Source organism: Lethenteron reissneri, chromosome 29, assembly GCF_015708825.2.
Source record: "Lethenteron reissneri isolate LAM-NWPU_2019-01 chromosome 29, ASM1570882v1, whole genome shotgun sequence".
NCBI lineage: Eukaryota > Metazoa > Chordata > Hyperoartia > Petromyzontiformes > Petromyzontidae > Lethenteron > Lethenteron reissneri.
In genome coordinates this window covers 11977330-11997030 of record NC_083807.1, presented here as the reverse complement: position 1 = coordinate 11997030, position 19701 = coordinate 11977330, and the positions used below count along the sequence as shown (strand labels likewise).

Sequence of the window (19701 nt, the reverse complement as noted above, 5' to 3'; positions counted from 1 at the left end):
TGTTAAGGGAGAGAGAGGAGCCGTGATAACGAATTCACACGCACACCGGGGCAGAGATCGCTCACGTCCACTCAGCCATCTTGCTCAGGGAAAGCAACGCCACTTCCGCCTCGGCCAACCCATGCGTGCTGACGTCACCCACCGTGCGTGATAACGTCACTCACCCTGCGTGCCGACGTCACTCCACCCCCTGCGTGGTAACGTCACCCACCCAGCGTGGTGACGTCACCTATCCTGCGTTGTGACGTCACCACCCTTGCGTGATGACGTCGACTCCTCCCCCCCCTGCGCGCCGACGTCGCCCACTATGCGCGCCGACGTCACCCCGCCTCCTGCGTTGTGACGTCTCCACCCCTGCGTGATGACATCACCCCCACCTTCCGCTGCGTGGTGACGTCAACCCCACCCTGCGCGCTGACGTCGAAACTCTTGCCCCGCGTAACCATGGCGACGACGGGGACGCGCCCCCTCCCTTCCTTTCCCGCGCAAAGCGAGGCGTGACGTCAAACCGCGCGGGTATGACGTCACATTGCGTGGGTATGACGTCACGCGCGGCTTGACACTGCGAGGCTCACAACTTGACAGGCGGTGGCGGGCGGGGTGCCATGGTCCGGGCCGGCCGCTGCTGCCGCTGCTGTTGCCGCTGAAGCTGTTGCCGCCTGGCGCCCCCCTCCCCACTCGGCTCCCCACCGGCAGAGCCGCTCAGAGACGGCGACAATGACGCTGATAGGAGCGAGCGACTTCGTGGCGGAGGCGATGGATGATTACAGCGCGCCCACCGCCTCGGACTTCGGCAGCCGCATCGCGAGCTGCAGACACACCGTGAGCACGTTGGAGGAGGTGAGCCGTGGTGTTGTGGTGTGGTGGTGGTGTTGTGGTGGTGGGGTTGTTGTGGTGGGGTTGTGGTGGTGTTGTGGTGTGGTGGTTGTGTGGTGGTGGTGGTGGTGAGCACGCTGGAGGAGGTGAGCCGTGGTGGTGGTTGTGGTGGTTGTGGTTGTGGTGGTGTTGCCGTGGTGGTGGTGTTGTTGTGGTGGTTGTGGTGTGTGTTATGGTGGTGGTGAGCACGCTGGAGGAGGTGAGCCGTGGTGGTGTTGTTGTGGTGTTGTTGTGGTGGTGTTGTGGTGGTGGTGAGCACGCTGGAGGAGGTGAGCGGCGGTGGTGGTGGTGTGGTGGTGGTTGTGGTGTGGTGGTGTTGTTGTGGTGATATTGTTGTGGTGGTGTTGTGGTGTTGTGGTGGTGGTGAGCACGCTGGAGGAGGTGAGCCGTGGTTGTGGTGGTGGTTGTGTAGTGGTGGTGTTGTAGTGGTGGTGGTGTCGTGAGTGGTGGTGTTGTGGTGGTGGCGAGCATGCTGGAGGAGGTGAGCGGTGGTTGTGGTGGTGTTGTGGTTGTGGTGTGAGTGGTGATTGTGGTTGGTGGTTGTAGTGTGAGTGGTGTTGTGGTTGTGGTGTGTGTGGTGTTGTGGTTGTGGTGTTGTGGTTGTGGTGTTGTGGTGGTGTTGTGGTTGCGTTGTGGTGGTGTTGTGATTGGTGGTTGTGGTGGTTGTGTCTTTGTGGAGAAGTTGTCTGTCGTGAGGGTTTGTGATATTGTTGGGATCGCGCTGTTTGGGTGGTGGTGGTGGTGTTGGTGGTTGGAGGTAGTTAGTGTCAGTGGAGTTCTCTTACGACAACTGTGATTTTTTTTGGGATCGCGTCTTTGGTCGCGGTAGAAAAAGGTGGTGGTGGTGGTGGTGTAAGGAGGATGGGGTAGGGGGTATCAGTGAAGTCAATGGAGAAGTTGCTGCTCTGAGGGTTGTGATTGTTTGAGTCTCTCTGTGTTGAGTGGTGGTGGAGGTGGTGACGGTGGTGTAAGGAGGAGGGGGGGGTATCGGTGAAATCAATGGAGAAGTTGCTGTTCTGCTGTTGTGATTGTTTGAGTCTCTCTGTGTTGAGTGGTGATGTTGGTGCTGGTGACGGTGGTGTAAGGAGGATGGGGGGGTATCGGTGAAGTCAATGGAGAAGTTGCTGCTCTGAGGGTTGTGATTGTTTGAGTCTCTCTGTGTTGAGTGGTGGTGGAGGTGGTGACGGTGGTGTAAGGAGGAGGGGGGGTATCGGTGAAATCAATGGAGAAGTTGCTGTTCTGCTGTTGTGATTGTTTGAGTCTCTCTGTGTTGAGGGGTGATGTTGGTGGTGCGGGGTTTGTCCGCGCGCGGTCTCCGTAGCGAGATGTCAACAACGCGTGACGCTGTTAACACGTGCGGCTATACGCAATCACTGTGTTATACATAACATTGTGTTATACACAATCACTGTTATACACAATCACTGTGTCATACACAATCACTGTTATACATAATCACTCTGTTATACACAATCACTGTGTTATACACAATATTGTGTTATACACAATCATTGTTATACACAATCACTCTGTTATACACAATCACTCTGTTATACACAATCACTGTGTTATACACAATATTGTGTTATACACAATCACTGTTATGCACAATCACTCTGTTATACACAATCACTGTTATACACAATCACTCTATTATACACAATCATCGTGTTATACACAATCACTCTGATATACACAATCACTGTTATACACAATCACTCTGTTATACACAATCATCGTGTTATACACAATCACTCTGATATACACAATCACTGTTATACACAATCACTCTGTTATACACAATCATCGTGTTATACACAATCATTGTGTCATACACAATCATTGTGTCATACACAATCACTGTTATACATAATCGTTGTGTTATATACAATCACTGCGTTATACATACTCGTCGTGTTGTAACGCGGTTATACATACTCATTGTGTTTTAACGTGGTTATACACAACCATTGTGTTATACACGTATTATACAATGCAGCCGAATCTATAACAATGCTAACACTCGGTGTTCGAGTGACGTGTGTAACAACACAGTTCTAGACAATGTTTGATTATAACAATACTGCAACATAGGTAAAGCATGCACCATGAGAGTACGTGTGACAATTCTATATAAGTTGTGATTTTAACATTGGTGTACTGCAATAGAAATGTACAAGATGGCATTGTATAAAATAATCACGTGTGTGTGTGTCACAAGATGTGAGATCTTAACCATAATTTCGCCAATAGTTATGTACAAAGCATACGACTGGAAACAATATTAAGTGTACGGGTGACACGTAACGTAACAGGTTATACACCATATGATTATAGCGACGCTGAATACGTACTTGCAATTTAGCATGTAAAATATAGCGTGTGTCGGTGAATGTGGAATTACAACTTCAGTTTTTGTAATAACAATACGTGTGTTTAATTATACTGACAAAACAGCATGGTACGTATAGCATGGAAATAAGAAACCCTGGTTGATATGTGAGTGATAACACGTTTCCCTCGCTTTACGTGGTATTAAATGCACACACAGTAGTACACACACAATACACATACAGATACACACACAACACACACACAGATACACACACAGATACACACAACACACACACAGGTACACCACACGATACACACACAGCACACACACAGGTACACACACAATACACACAGTAGTACACACACAGGTACACACAGTAGTACACACACAGTAGTACACACACACACAGTACACACAATACACACACAGTGCACAATGTTGCCCCACGTCCGACCGCATAGCCGCCCGCATACGAGTGAATTCAAACCACAACAAATTTTGGGTAGAAATAGGTGAGCCGCATCTTCGCGAAACCGCAAAAACCCAAACCCGCATGCAGCTATATAGAAACCTGCATTAAAGGTATGGAGCAGTGGCGTAGTGGTTAGCACATTGCGCTATGAACCTGGCCACCAGAGTTCTAACTAACGAGTTCTAACTAATCTTCTTGGTTCTTTCGGTATAGTCACGTAGAAGGGAAGTAATAAAATAATAAAAATAAAACATAATAAAATAAAATAATTCTCACGACGTTTCGGCTACAACGCAAGCAGCCGTCCTCACCTGAAGACGGCTGCTTGCGTTGTAGCCGAAACGTCGTGAGAATTATTTTATTTTATTATGTTTTATTTTTATTATTTTATTACTTCCCTTCTACGTGACTTTACCGAAAGAACCAAGAAGATGAATCCCTGCAGTCACGAAAGCTTTAAATCGAGAGTTCTAACTAACTAACGATGTTTTATTATTTTACCGGTTAATGCCCAGCTCAGCAAAGTGGCTCATGTGGACATTTGTCGCAACGAAATACTGTAAACGCACGTTTCTAAATGTGGAGGGGAAAACTCTGAGGACCCAGAGAAAAATCCACACGACCACGAGGAGAACACGCAAGCTGCAAATATACATCCGTCAGGGTCGGGATCGAACCCTCCTACATACCAGGTGCGGCAGGTCACATATCCGATCCACCGTCGGTTTCCGGCTGCCACTAAAATCAGTGACGAGTGATATCTGAACCTGCCGGGGGTACCCCCTTCATTGACCAGCGTGGTGAAGTACGGTTAAACAGCCCATGTGGCGACACGGAATGGGAATGGCTTTCATGTTATCTCCATATATATGAAAAGCAAAGCTGGGATTATGTGTGTCTGTTCAAAATGTTTAGCGTACTTCCCGACATGCAACAAACTTTAAATTTGCCATATGGGTACTTTCCAGACTGTACACCATGTAAACATTATTAAAATACACTTTTTTTGGGGGGAGGGGGAGCTCAATAATGCATTTATTTTTTGCACGGCAAGTGAGCTGTGACGTCACATCTGTCACGTGACCCGCGCACGTGGAAGCGTAACGCATTGTAGTGTAGTGGGTAGCGCGCCGCGCTACGAACCCGGCGACCCGAGTTCGATTCCCGCTCACGGCCACCACTGGTGACGATTATTTGAATCCGGTACTGGGCCTCCCCCTAGGTCGACTCAGCCTCAAACGAGTAACTGCTGTGGTGTGTGAACATCGCCACTGGGGAGACAAAGGCGGCCGGGCGTCGTGAATCCAAGTCCCGGGCGAAGCCGGGTAGTACAGCTAGTTTATTAGATAAATACATTAAACCGCGCACGAATACTTGTGTGCACAATCAGGTCTCCATTTGAAAAGAGTCTTTGAAACTGTGTGTGTTCTAGCTTGTGGTTGCACAACCATGAAACAACTTGGACTTCAACGGGACGCACACACACATGCCTTGCCTTCACCAGCTACAGCGACTTCCAGTAAAAGCATTACGCCAATGAAATTGTTACCTCGGACATCTCTACCAATAATATCGCCGCAGGATGTTGGTAGGTGTGCGCTGAATTTCTCGCCAGCAGCTACACGAGTTTTGGCTCGTAAGTAACCAAATCGAAGTGCTTGTCATGTCGCAGAGTCAACCGCTGTTAACCAAAGGGTATAGATGGAGCCCTGAAATTCTCTGCTGTGCCAGTGGTCGGGTCTGGAAGCAGAGAATATGGCTTATTCATCCCTTTATGCAATGATGTGTTACATGTCTTGAATAGGGTCATACACGAGCCTAGAACATGTATACCAAAGACATCATGGCCAGGTCTTTTGAATGCCAGGGATGCTTGCATCCTAGGGTTACAAGGTAAACATGCCATACTGTGTGTTGGTAATATTTGCAATTTATTTCCGCTTGCGTGTTATGAGGGTGCCTTGGCTTGGCTCTCTCAAGAAAAAAAATCGTAGATTCTGAACCCTAAGAGCAAATGATGTTACTCCCTGCAGCGTGTGTTGTTTATATGTGGTGTGGACTGTGGGGTCTTGGGTGAAGTGTTGCGCCCGAAATGTCGTGATTTATTTTATTTTCTGCCTACGTGACTTTACCGAAAGAACCAAAAGCTTCAAATCAAGACTGAGTTCAATTCTTGGCGATTTGCAAACATCGTTGGTGGACATTTGAACTGGTCCTGATCCTTCCCTAGGTCAACTGGGTCTGAAATGAGTACTTTGTAATGTGTGTACCATTTTTCGATTTCAAGCTTTCGTGACTGCAGGGATTCATCTTCTTGGTTCTTTCGGTAAAGTCACGTAGAAGGGAAATAATAAAATAATAAAAATTAAACTAAATAAAATCAAATTCTCACGACGTTTCGGCCACGGAAAGACAGCGTCCGAATGAACACCACCAAGCTTGGTGGTGTTCATTCAGACGCTGTCTTTCCGACAGCCCCGTTCTTCACCTGAGGACGGCTGCTTGCGTTGTGGCCGAAATGTCGTGAGAATTGTATTTTATTATGTTTTATTTATATTATTTTATTATTTCCCTTCTACGTGACTTTACCGAAAGAACCAAGAAGATGTGTTTACCACTTGACCATGCACACACACACACCATGGTGTTTTCAACATGGCAGCGTTGAAGCATGTGCTCGTGTCATCTTGTATTACGTAGCCATGGGTGGGGTGTCAGATTGGGGTGTGTTGGTTTTCATGTTTTACTTAGCAGTGAGCAATAATGGTGTTGTCATAATGTAATGTGGGGTGTGCTCCTATAAAATAGTGCTTATTACAACAGACGGATGGCCCATCACCAGCTCTTTGGCCCTGAAGCTGTTTGCCATTCTGAAACGTAATATCACAGGAACGAATTAATGTGTTGGTGGAAGCTGATTTTTAACAGAATGGTGGACAGTGTTGCCTTTACCACCAGCAGTAGCAACCATGATTAGGGTCTCCTTAAGCATCACCCTTTGCCTCACCATGCAACAATCCATTTGTCTCCTTCACACGAGTCGAGTAAATTGTTCCATCTCCATAGTTCTCCATCTCCATCATCTTGGGTGTGTTTTCCCTGTTTGACGTCCCCCAATGACAGTGCCTTTCCTGTAATAACAGAAGTTTGGGACGAAGTGTCCCCAGAGTAAGCTTTTGGTCGCTGTTCAGTGACAATGCTAGTTTTGTGTCACTGGTGTGAATTCCGCACTGCATGGTACCATGTAGGTCTGACCTCTCGCTCAGGAGAGATTGCCTTGGGGTCTTTCCCAATGGTTCTTGGCGCTAGAGAGGAGAGCATGTGAATGAGAGTAGAGCAAGACAAAAGGGCTAGGGGGTAGACGGCAGAGGTCGCAAACGGGTTTTGATTCCTTACCCGTACCCGGCCGCACCAGGGTCGCAAATGGGTACCCGTACTTTACCCGTACCCGGCCGGGTACGGGTAGGGTAGGGTACGGGTATCGGGTACCTGATTGCGACCTCTGGGATGAAGCCATGTTGCAGGCGCGGGTGGGTTGATTCTAGGAACTTGAATTGTGAGAAGAGACGACGTTGGGAAATGAGTGACAAACGGTGACTCACCAGTGACTCACGGCCTACCCGTACCCGGCCGCACCAGGGTCGCAAACGGGTACCCGTAACGTACCCAGCCGGGTACGGGTAGCCGGGTATCAGGTAGGGTACGGGTATCGGGTACCCGGTTGCGACCTCTGGTAGTCCAGTCCATGGAGGACCTTCAAAACACTGATCTTCTAGTTCACTCAGAAATGATTGTGGAGTTATCCGAAGATTGGGGTGGTGAGTCTCTGATCCAAGTACTCATCAGGGTTGACCTGGCTTCACCTCGAGATATGACCGGTGCATTCAGGGTGATCTTTATGTAAGGCAAATTGAAATGTCTTATTTGCACAAGTGTCTAATTGTTATCGAATAGCCTTTGAAGGGCAAAAACGCCATGCTCTTGCCATTTATATTTGTTTGTCTGCTTGGTTTTTTTTTCAATTGGTGCTTCTGACTTTAGATAATGTAAGCGTGTGTATCGCTTAATATTTTTCATACCAGACAATAAGTCTTTTAACTTAGCAGAGGGCTTTAGGTATTTCGTGGCACATATTTTGAATGACTGACATAGGAATGCAACGATCCGGACATATTTCTCATATCCGAACCTAATGCTCTGCCATCGCCATGGACAGCGAGTAGTGTGGGTGCGGACAGGCTGTTCTCAAAAAACATGACGGTATGTGAAGAGTGGTGTTTCATTATCGCGGTTCTGGAAAGGCGGCGTATTGTTGCTGCACTCAGGTTACTGGCCACACAATAGACTATTACATAATAACCCTCTCCCGACAGGTGTGATCATTGATCAGCAGGGTGTCTGTCGTTGGAAATCTTGCACAAGGTTAAGCTGTGCGTTGAGTCTATATCATCGAGGTATCATCAAACATTTACCGATGGCTCATTGACATGTTCCGTCGTGTCCCTAAAGGAGAACCACGATTTAATTATTTTGTGCGAATACCACTTTACAGAGGACGCATCGGACCTCAGGGTTGCTGCTGCTGCTGCTGTGCGTGATTAAGCTACTGCACCGTTATAATCTCTGACAAGTAGGGCAGGAATCGCATAACAACAAAGGCTCGTAGTGGAGGCATTTCGAGTGCCATTAAGCATCGGCGCTTGCAATATCGCGCTGTGCATCTGCTGTTAAGATAGCGCCGTGCGGCACACACACACACACACTGCAAGTGCTTCTTCCTGGCTGGTTTACTCGCCGTGGCACACATTCCGTTGCGCAGCGGGATGATGAGTGCAGCCGTTAACATTTCACTCTGCTAACCACCAGCACATTACCAACTGCGATAAAAAAAATTACCCGCGGATAGTGTGAGAGAGCTCCAAAACAGGATAACATCCACAGTTTCTTTTGAATTGTGCACTGTAAACAGTTTCTTTATGGTGTCACGCTGTGCTTTTTTGATTGGCCATTGGTGTCATGACAATATTTGTAGAAATGTTAGCTCTTTTAAAATGTAAAGCACTGCTTCAGGACGTTAATATGCACCGTGCATTAAAGCACTCACACCAAGCTGAAAAGCAAAGGAGGATTTGCTGCGACGGCCAGTCTCCAAAAGCTTACACCCAAGCCCCACATTCAGCTGGTCACGCATTCCACAGGCGGAAGCATTTGGTCCATCCATTCTTTACACAAGCGCCGAATCAATTGCGTTGCATCTCTTGTCACATTCACCGCGGATTGGTACGCTCCAGAAGCAGCCCATTTCATCCTTGTCCAGTCTGCCTCCGTTTATACATATTCACACGCTCCAATATGTTTGCGTATTTCTCCTTTCACCATGGTGAGTTTGTTCAAATACAGCACAGCGGTGTTTCCCACCGCAAAGTGACTTTAGCACATAGCCTGGGTGGCACGATGTTCATCCTGCTGCGAAACGGATCTAAAGAAAAACACTAGTGTTCTGTCTAATACGGCCCTCATGTATGCACTCTTCAACGTTCATAAGTTTAAATTGGTTTGCTCGTATTCGGGGTGAAGTGGGCTTGTTTGGGCTGGTTTGGTGAGTCCCAAGTCGGTAAATTAAGGTCTACGATGTCGATGTTGCTGATGGTGGTTGCGTGCATTCCTTAGCTGCTTTCAGCAAAAGTGTTTAATTTCATTTGGTTTTATTTACTCTGCTATAATTTGAAATGTTAACCCAGGAAATCCCCACTGAGTGTTCACTTGTGTTTTAGGAGGGCTTCTGCTAAGGAGTTTTAAGCCAATTTCTTTCTGGGTACATTTTTTAATGCTATTTGAGCCTTAGCAGGCATTTCCGCAGAATCTAAAAAATTATTGCATTTCATTTTGGTTCTGTACGAATATTGTTGAATGTAGTCTTTTCCAAAGGCCACTTCCTGCGACCCACCACAGCGCAAGTGTAGGTTCCCTCTGCCTATTTCCAATGCTGACATTATGGAACGAATCTATTTAAATTTCGTTAAGAAGATGTGAAAACTTGGAGGGACGGGCGGAAAGGTTGAGGGAAGAGTTTGTTTTCACCCCCCTCCCCCCCCAGTTAATATTCTTTGGGAATTTCTTTCGATCTTTAATATGTTTATAATATGGCTACGTATCGGGTAGCAGAGGGAAGTGAAGCACTCATTGCATTCTAATTTTAAGCTGAAACATCTATGCTCCTTTCACCGAGCCGCAACTGACTGACCAATTTCCTGAACTGTAGTAAAAATAACCCCGACGATCCGCATGGCGTTGGAAAGGTCCTCATCCAGCAGCGGATTGACGGGGCCGTACGCGGACATGGGCACTGAAGGGGATAATGTTGGTGTTGGCTGTTGTCCTCGGCTAACTATGGGAGACTGGTGGCACCCTCGCTTGGAGCAGCTCCCTGTATTAGTACCCTGTCCCATTGTCACATGGTGCACGTCGCTCTTGGTCCCCGTGACCCCCCGCCCGACACGTGCGCTCCTCTTTGTGCCAGCGGTCGTTGAAGCGCGGCGACTGCTGTGCCGAATGACGAGAGGAAATAACTTAAATTAGACATTAATTCTAGATTTGAAGCTTTCGTGATTGCAAGGATATTCAGGGCCTACCTTGTTTCCTCCCACCCTCAACCAGTATATATACAAATACTGTGTTCTTGGAATTTCTCTCACTTGATACAGCTATCGTGCTGTGACGGTTCCACCTGAAGACGGAGGCTTGTGTTGCCTCCGAAACGTCGTGATTTTTATTTTATTTTACTTTTACTTTTATTAATTTAAATTTTTTACCTACGTGACTTTACCGAAAAAACTTAAATTAGACATTTTATAGTAATGCTCACTGCTGACGGGATGTATTGTCTGGGCAGTGATGATGGGCCATGCAGTCAATTTGAATGAACAAAAATGTGTTTATCCATGAAAGCCTCACTGGGGCATAAGAATAAATTGGGCACATTGCTCTGCTGCTTTTCTTTATGAATTGAGATTTCTTAAAGCACTCCCAACTTGCTCTCGTGCACCTCTTTACTTGCTATCACGTATCAATCAGAACTTTGACGTTAATAAATTAAATGGAATAAAAGCTGAAAAAGTGCTCAAAGAAGCAGGGAGAGAGGAATCTTGGGAGTTCCACTGAGAGACGGGAAGAGGCTCACATGGATTAGATGCATCATTTGGGAGCAAAACTCATGCATACTTTGCGATGACACTCAAAGTTTTACACAGATTGGTTTCCTGACCCACTTGCTGTACTGCCACCTCCCAGCATGTTTGGAGTCAGATTATTTACGGGTCTCTGTGATTCACTAACTCCCCGCCTCCACAGTTCTGGATCACAGGCATGCCTGCCATCATGCCCCAACTTGCATTTATTGGTGGCAGACATCCTCTGCAGGAATGGACAGCAGAAGAGGGACGTGGCTTTGATGCAGGACCGTCATTTAATTAGGAGTTTTGAATGTTTGAGGTTTGCTTGATCGCCTTGCCTGTCGGCTAACAACAGCTGCACTGAGCTCGGTAGATGGGCTCTGGTGGCCCCCTCCAAGTACCAACGTCAAGTGCAAGCCGCTGCATTTAATTAATGCCGATTGCACGGGAAACTATAAATAATTATTAAGCTGAGAGCGATGCTGCAAGGAGATTAAAGTGCAGAGGCTCATATCTCATCCCGAGCTGAGAAGGAGCAATGGGATTGTCTTTACACGGACGCCTTGTGCTATGATTGATTCGATTTTTATTATATCCCGTCTTGTTTATATATATGTATCGCCCTGTGTCACTCAACTGCTAGGTGAGGGTGTGTCTACATCATGCAGGTTGTGGGGTGTTGTTTGACTAAGCCTCACCACACTGGTTAGCACGGGTTTGTGAATGCTGGAGAGCACACGTGTGGATTTTGATGCACAGCCCTCTGCTACCCACAACGTAGCCCCAAAATCGATAACACCTGTTTGTTAAACAGTTTTATTTTATTTTACCAGGTAGGGCCCATTGAGCTCTATAGCTCTTTTTTTCAGAAGCGACCTGGCCACAAATGATAGCTCAACGCAGCTGCGTATCGTGTGGAAATTTATAGCAGCCAAATACTCTGAACGCAAGTTAATTCTAAATGTGGAGAGAAAAACCAGAGGGCCCAGGCAAGGTAGTTAACATTTCGCCACCGTGGCGCCCAAATGCGTGGTGGGTGCAATTTACAACACCTATGCAAACACTGTCCAGGTTGAAATTTGCTTAGCTTGCGAGATCTGATGAGATTGGACGTGGTGATTTGGTCATACGGTATACACCACTGTGTTACAAAACGTTCATTCTTTTCGAGTAATATTTCCGGCTTTGCATTCTTCCTCTCGATCAGCGCAGAGGGGACAAATGGAAACATTGTTCTGAAGGGACGGGGTAAGATAACACTGGTCAACAAAAAAAACATTTTTTTCTGGCCTGGACTTTTGCAGCTGTTTTAGACTAATTTCAGGGTGCTGATTATAAATCTGATCTCAGATTTTCTTTATGACATCTCATTTTTATGCTATCGGCATACCCCATTTTCATTGATTTTACCCGAAATTAACTCTGTCACTTATGATTTCAAGTTGTTGCGAGTCAGTGACTGCTTTAGTGTTAAAATATGGTGCTGTATTTTTAGGATAGTGTGTTTATAATATCATTTTATGTAGATATCCACATTTATTTAATATTTTTCTTCTGCAGTTTTTATTGAAAATACAATATTTTTCGATTTAAAGCTTTCGTGACTGCAGGGATTCATCTTCTTGGTTCTTTCGGTAAAGTCACGTAGAAGGGAAGTAATAAAATAATAAAAATAAAACATAATAAAATACAATATTTGATATCTCAAAAACCTGATGTGATAGACAAAAACTGATGCCAGATTTGGAATCGGCACCCCAAAATTACATTAAACCCGTTGGAATACCTTATGCCAAAAAAAGTGTGTTGACCAGTGTAATGTTTTTGCTCGGTGTGGCAATTCCACGCTGCCCCCCCGGGGTCGCTGACGGTGCGAGCGATAAGAGCTCGCGGCGATTGATGCAGGTGATCTCTCTCGGCTCGCCACAGCTCGAGTGGAAGCCAGAGCAGGCGCTGGGTTCGAAAAATCCACAGCCGTCGGGAGATTTACCACTGTGCATCGGCGCTGCATGGTTAATGCCCAAGCAGGGAGTAATGGAGTCAATAATCGATGGAACGTTTCGTGATTCGGATAATCGGATCATGCGCCCTCTTACAATTGATGTGGGTCACGTGACCCCTCTCTCTGCCTTGTTGCTGTTATCTCATTCGGCTAAACAGTGAGCGGTGTGTAAAATCACCGCTCTTCAAAAGAGATTTTCAGATTCATCTGAAGATGGAATCCAAAGAACGTACAGCTCTTAGCGTGTAGATATGAGCCCAGGTTTTGTGTGTCCAGGCTCTGGGTTTCGACTTTGAAGCTCTCTGATAAGGTATTAGACTTTAAAATCACGGCCAAGCAGGTCACCATAGCTCACTCTCATCGTGTCAATGCGTTGCCGAATCAAGACGTACAGGACTGACGTCACAAAAATGCCGTGAAAGTGTGCCTGACCATGATTTTAAAGTGCGTGTCGTTATTAATGCTGCTTCAAACCAACGTTAGGCACCCCAGGACACGCAGACTAAGTGCGTAGCTACAGAGTAAAAGCTGTTTGTGTTGTGTGCTGTGTCTTCCTTCAAGCATTACATAGACTGTTTTTCTGCTTCCTCTACGGCTTTATTTGCAGTTTTAACCATTCAACCCCGGTGCTTGGATATCCCCGTCGTCTGCACAGTTGTCACTGCGCCAGTTTGCATGAAGCCGTCAGTTTGATTTCTGCATTGGCCGCCAGATAACTTCTGCACGAAATAAATACAGTGCTGTGAGGGTAACAAGTGTGGGTTGAAACCGCACACTCTTTTGCTTGACATGATCCATTTCTCGTCTTCCCTTTTAAACTTCCTCTTTGCAATCCTCTTTGCAATCCTCTTCTCTCATTTGGCACTCGACTGGCCTTCGCCTTGCGTAGCTCGTTAGATCCTCGCGAGTTTCCGTACGTCATGACCAAGGATTACACGGTGATATTTCTCGTATATACTTTCTAATCGTATTAATGTACTGCGTTCCACCGGCCTTTTGTCTGTCATTGTTACTGAACGGCCTAAATAAAAATTTAACACCGTGATTCAGGAATATACTCTGGAAAACTGGATTAGTCTGCAGTTTTGAAGCTGACCGGTTTCATATCTATTTACAAAAATCAGCAACCAGTGACAAATTGATGATTATGGCAATGGTCAGCAGCTGCTGCCCTGGTGCAAAATAAATCGTCTAAGAGGACAATGATCAACTTTGCTGCTGTGCTGTCCGTGGGCTCCACACTGCCGCCCAGTAAATGATGGTTCTGTGTGTGCGGAACCCCGTGACCAGCTGTACTGTATGGAAAGGACGGCATCCTTCCCGCACGTCACCCATGTTTATTGTTCAAAACATTCTTTTTTCCAGGCTTGCGCCCAATCGCTCGGCCACAGGGGCTTGGAGAGGCAGGCACTTTCCGAACATGCGTGCAGCCAGCCCCCAGCCGCAGATAAAGGGCATGGCTCTCGCCGGAAGCGGAGCTTAATCGGCGCCCGCCGAATATTATTCAGTCTCCCCTTAGCTTTTCCTCTTGGGCACGTTTCCCACATTGCAATGCTTCTCACACTCCAAGGCTGTGAGCCATACAGCAGTCCGCCTTTCCGTGTCTATCCAAATTTGTGTTGAGTCGATCGGTGTAAATGGAAATGTGCTCTCGATTTACACTAGGGATTGGTTTGGGAGGCTATGCGGTATTGCTAGCCATTACTTGATTAGTTTTTGGCTATTGCCACCAGTTGGCTTTGAAACATTAATCCTGCCTATATATAGAATGAAAATAATTAATAATAATGTTCTACCCTGTGTCAATCCACTGCTGGATAAAGACCTTCCCACGTAATTATCAGTCATTGCGGTTTATAAAATGTAGCGCAGAACTGCTTCAGATGTGACTGTCTCCGAATGTGATGCAATGTAAAATAAAATGATTATCATTGGCATCAATGCCAGGCATCGTTAGGAATCAAACTCATGTTACTCGTGTCAGAGTGCAGTGGACGCACTGCCACCACTGCTAATGTTATTGTTCTGATAGTCAAATGAGGAATACTTTGTATAAATGCATAATGCCAACCTTGAAGGGTGGGTTAAAATCAGAAACGCGGCTGTTCCAAGTATATTGGTACAATAAGTCGATATGGTTAGACTTCAGGTCACTGCACACAGTAAAAAAAAGAGGCATCATCCCTTTTTAATCCTTGGTATCGAGCGGGATATATGACGATGACGTAACGCTCGTGCCAGTGACAGGGTTTTTGTGGAACGTGCAGTATAAATAATAAATGAGGATGATGGTGGCGGGTCTGGTTGTCTCCACACCCAACCTGTTGGGGGGCATTAAACCTGGCTGGCTGCCTCTCTACAATCCATAAAGTGAATTCCACAGCTCTCGCGCCTTATCTTGACACCGTCTGTTAGGAGAATGCTGCATTTCTTGTTCATTATTTCCCAGCATACTTCTGCATGATGGGGGGGGGGGGGGCAATCTCGCTGCTGTTGTTTGGAGTTCACATGAGTGCTTGCTATCCACTCGACCTGCGGAGCAAGGTAGGAGCACACCAGAATACAATTTGGATTCATAGAACTTGCAAATGTAACCACAGCTCCAAAGCCCTGTACAAAACCAATGTGCGCATATTTATTTTGTATCTAGAAGCAGTGTCAAGTCCACACTTGAGGTTGTAAGTGTGAACTTTGAACAGGGGGGGCTTCATAGCATGGATGGCTAAGGGATGTAAGTTACAGACTGTGCGAACGGCGTAGGTGAATGAGCGACCTCTCACTGGCCGAGTGTTGAGTGGGGGCCTTAGTTGCTGAAGCAGAATGTGCGTGGAGGGGAGTAGAGCGAGATGAGAGGGCGGAGGCAGGAAGGATCGAGTCGCTGGAGGATCTTGAAGACCGTTAGCGGAATCTTGAAATTGATATTCGTAACCCCTTGGGCAAAAATTACACCTCGGTGTCTCACGGGTAGAATCACCTTTATTTTGGTGAACCTACATTTAATTATTTGTGAATGTGTTTGAGCCGATAAAGCATGATGGTGTGCACCACCTCTCTTGCCATGCGAGCTCCGCTGACGCATTTTAAGGTTGGATCAAATTAAATAGCAAATCCGCATTTTGTCATGCGAACCGGGCGGTGGACTATTCCCCAAGGAGCTTCATCCACGTCGCTCCGAGCTGCTCGGTGACACAGGGCCACGTGGCCACCACCTCTGTGCACTCTCCCAGCAGGCCCATTGTCGGTACATGGCACCGTCCATACAAGACCGGCGTGATTGAGGGTTTTCGTTGCGGTTGTGGTGAGTGCTTGGGTCGGGGAGGGTTTCGGGGTTACATAGTTAGACGAGGGTTATATTTACTTAGGTTTTGGGGTGAGGGTTAAGTACGTGAAGTGTAAATGTTCGGGTGAGGTTGGGTCAGGTGTCGAGTTAGAACCGTGGTAGTTGTGACTCAAGTTTAAATCTAATGCCGAGGCTTAACTTGAGCCATGTTATCAATGCATCGTTTTTATCGATAAAAATATTCATGCACTCACAATACGTGCTCCGAGTCCTGCTTGCAGAATCGTTATTTATCTCGTGTGTCCAATTTGTTCACATAAACCCTGCAGCTACCAGAGATGCCACTTTTACTGCAACGGTAAAATGATCATTTACCCTTGAATCAAAAAGCCGTTCAAAATAATGACAATTCCGCAAAACCTTAGGGGGATTTAATCCTTACATGTTGCATGCCTGTTAATGTGAAGGTTCAAGGGTTGGGCTTGGGGTTGCCCGCCGTTCAGGTGACACGGAACCTCGCTTCACATCTCAGAGTCACGGACATTTATGTGTCTGTGAAAAATGGTGTGCGTTTATAAATTGCATTAGCATTAGTATTATAACAAAAAAACACCTTTTACAAGGAATCATATCTGCATTAACCACAATACTTGTGGTCAGAATGCAAACAAAAAACATACTCTGATAAGCAATGCATTGTCAGAGTATGTGTTTTTTTGTTTGCAGAAAAAAGGGGAAAAACTAATTCTCATATTTTGCTACTGGCAAAGGAGGTCCCATGATGTTGCATTAGTATTATTAGGTTCGTTATAGCCACAGCCATCTTTGTTATTCGTAGAACAAATACACACATCAAAATAAAATAAATCTGAAAAAGAAAGCTTCGCTATAGAACATGATGGATGCAGCAATCAAAGGCAGTGTACTGGAAAAGCCTGTTAAGACGTATATTAATAGCCCTGATGCTGATATAAAACTGGCTCTGGTCGACTTGAACAGAACTCACATCACATAGTGATTGCTGCATCCTGCCTGGGGGATATAGAGGGCATATTTTTGTTGTTGCTTTGGTTGGTTCTTTTAGGCGCCTCAGTGGCAAGATGTTAATGACCTCTTCTAGTATACGCGTGTTTGTAGGTTCGATCCTGACCCTGACTCCTGTATATTTGTAGTTTGCATGTTCTCTCTCCCCGTGCGCATGTGGATTTTTCTCCACGTCCTCTGGTTTTTCAACGTGCGTTTAGAACATTTTCCTGCTCTACATTTCAACGATGATGATAAACCATTGTATTGAGCTACCGTTTTGGCCAGGTAATGTCTAGAAAAGAGCTATATAGCTTAGTGGGCCTTACCTGGTAAAAAAAAAAGTTTAGTTTTTAGATTATTTTGCGGGAAGGAACGTGCTTTGTCGTGGGGGCTGTCTGGCCGTGAACCAAGCATGGTAGCCACGCTGGCCACCGCACCCAGGCCCGTGCATGCACGGCCATCTATGCCTGTGTGTCTGTGGCTCCCTGGCAGCCTCTTTTACTGCATTGTAATTGTAGTCGCTGTGCACACGTTGTGGCTTGCAAGAGAATGGATGCTGTACCCGTTGATGGACAGGATGGAGCAGTGGTTGGTGTTTGAGCGAGTGCGCGAGCACCTCTGTGACTTTGAAATTGAGCCGCAAAGTCAGCCACAGTTATGTCATTTTACTTGTTTGGGATTGATTTTTATTTATTTATCACAGTTATTCTGCTGAGTATCTTTATAATGATAGGCGTAATGGAAAGCCTGACCAAATCTTAAGACCCTTTCATCAGCTGTGCCCTGCATTTGAGATATTTCGCCAAATCCTTTTTGTTTTTTTGCATGTGGGAATTTTACCCATTGTACAGAAACAGTGGGCATATTTATTTATAGAGAGAGGCAGTTGGTCATAGACAGATGAAATAAGTAATATTTAAAAAAACTTTTTTAAAACACGCTTTAATCAAATGTACCGTACTAGTAATGGCAGAACTCCACGACTCCAGGAAGTGGCCCCGAGGCTTGCCATAACGTAAGGGACCGTGGCCATTTACAGCCAACGTCAGTTTATCGTGGATCATTAGAGCCAAGCCGAAACATAACATGTCAAAAAGAATGTTTTTAAATATATGCTTTTTTATGATAGAATATAGTATTGTCATCAGTATGACATAAGTATACCAAATTTGTAAAGTGTGATCATAACACCCACACAGCACTGCTGTTGACATCAGAATCTCTATTTATCCTGGAGGAATCCGATGAGCTATAAATCTATTTTTGCACATATGTCCAGTGGGGCTGAGTCAGAAATGTACAACAATAAACCACAAAAACCACGATACGAGTGCAAAGTAGAGAAAAGGTAAGCAAGTCACCAAAGATAAATACAAATAAAGTATATACTTGAAAGTACAAATTGCATGAAAATGTAATGAGCGTTGCTCACATGCCACCACTGATGCGCCCAACATGCACAGGGAATGTGGGGGGGGGGGGGGTCTGCCTACAAAATAAAACGCCCCCACATTTGAATATATAATTCGTATTTTAAAAAAGTACGCCAATAACGATTAATTCCCCCCCCAGTAATTAAATTAATTGTCACCCCAGTCGGGGGCTGATGTGGCTGTCATGCCGATTCAAATATTTTTCTGGTAATCTTTCAGCATTGGGATGTTTGGCCAATACCAGTTGCATTGTATGTGTTTTTGTAGTTATGGGGCAGGAAACCGAAGAGCCCGGAGAGGAAACCCCTGTAGAACAGGGGGAGAACATCCAAAATCCACACAGAAAGATGCCCCGAGTCAAGAATCAAACTCAGGACCTTTTTCTGTGAGGTGCGAGTGTTACCACTGCGCCGAACCTGAATTGTCACGAATCAGCGTCGCTGTTTTATTGAAAACTAAAAGAGTTTGCCTTGCATTTACTTCGTCTCACCGTGGTGGTGAGATGTTAACTACCTCGCCTGGCACGCAGGAGGTCGTGGGTTCCATCCCAACCCTTGGCAATGCATGTATATTTGGAGTTTGCATGTTCTCCCTGTGGTCGCGTGGATTTTACTCTGGGTCCTCCAGTTTCTTCCTCCAAATTTAGGATCAAAATGCATTTAGAGTATTTGACTGCTGTAAATTTCTGCATGATAAGCCACTTCGTTGAGCTATCATTTGTGGCCAGGTTACTTCTGAAAAAGAGCTCAAATGCTCAGTGGGCCTGACCTGGTGAAAGAAAAAATAGTTTATCGTTTATTTACAGTTTTGTATTCGGCATAATTGTAACATTAGCTTATCATCTGCTTGTAATTTTCATTAATCAGACATAATCTGGTCTCGTTTGGGAGGGCCTTCATCCAGCACCCATCACCATTTCTCACGATCTTTGCAGCGTAATAATCCACGGAGCAGCTGCACGTGACATGATTTCGTCGTTCCACCTCCCGCGCCTGGTGGACATCTCCTTGGGTGTGTTCCCACCTTTGGCTGTCACTCTGTCATTAGTGTCAACGTCGCGGCCATCATCACGTCTGGCAGCGCGTTTTGCTCAAGGCCACATACT

At 45.9% G+C, this 19701-nt stretch overlaps 1 protein-coding gene across 1 annotated transcript in view; it reads left to right on the top strand.

Moving 5' to 3' along the window:
• Positions 1-528: 528 nt before the first annotated feature.
• LOC133349252 (arf-GAP with SH3 domain, ANK repeat and PH domain-containing protein 1-like) overlaps positions 529-19701 on the top strand; it is a 90425-nt gene continuing 71252 nt past the window's right edge. The window contains 1 exon segment of the mRNA XM_061562595.1: positions 529-840. Within this exon segment, the coding sequence (XP_061418579.1) occupies positions 718-840 (123 nt within the window). The 5' untranslated portion in view covers positions 529-717.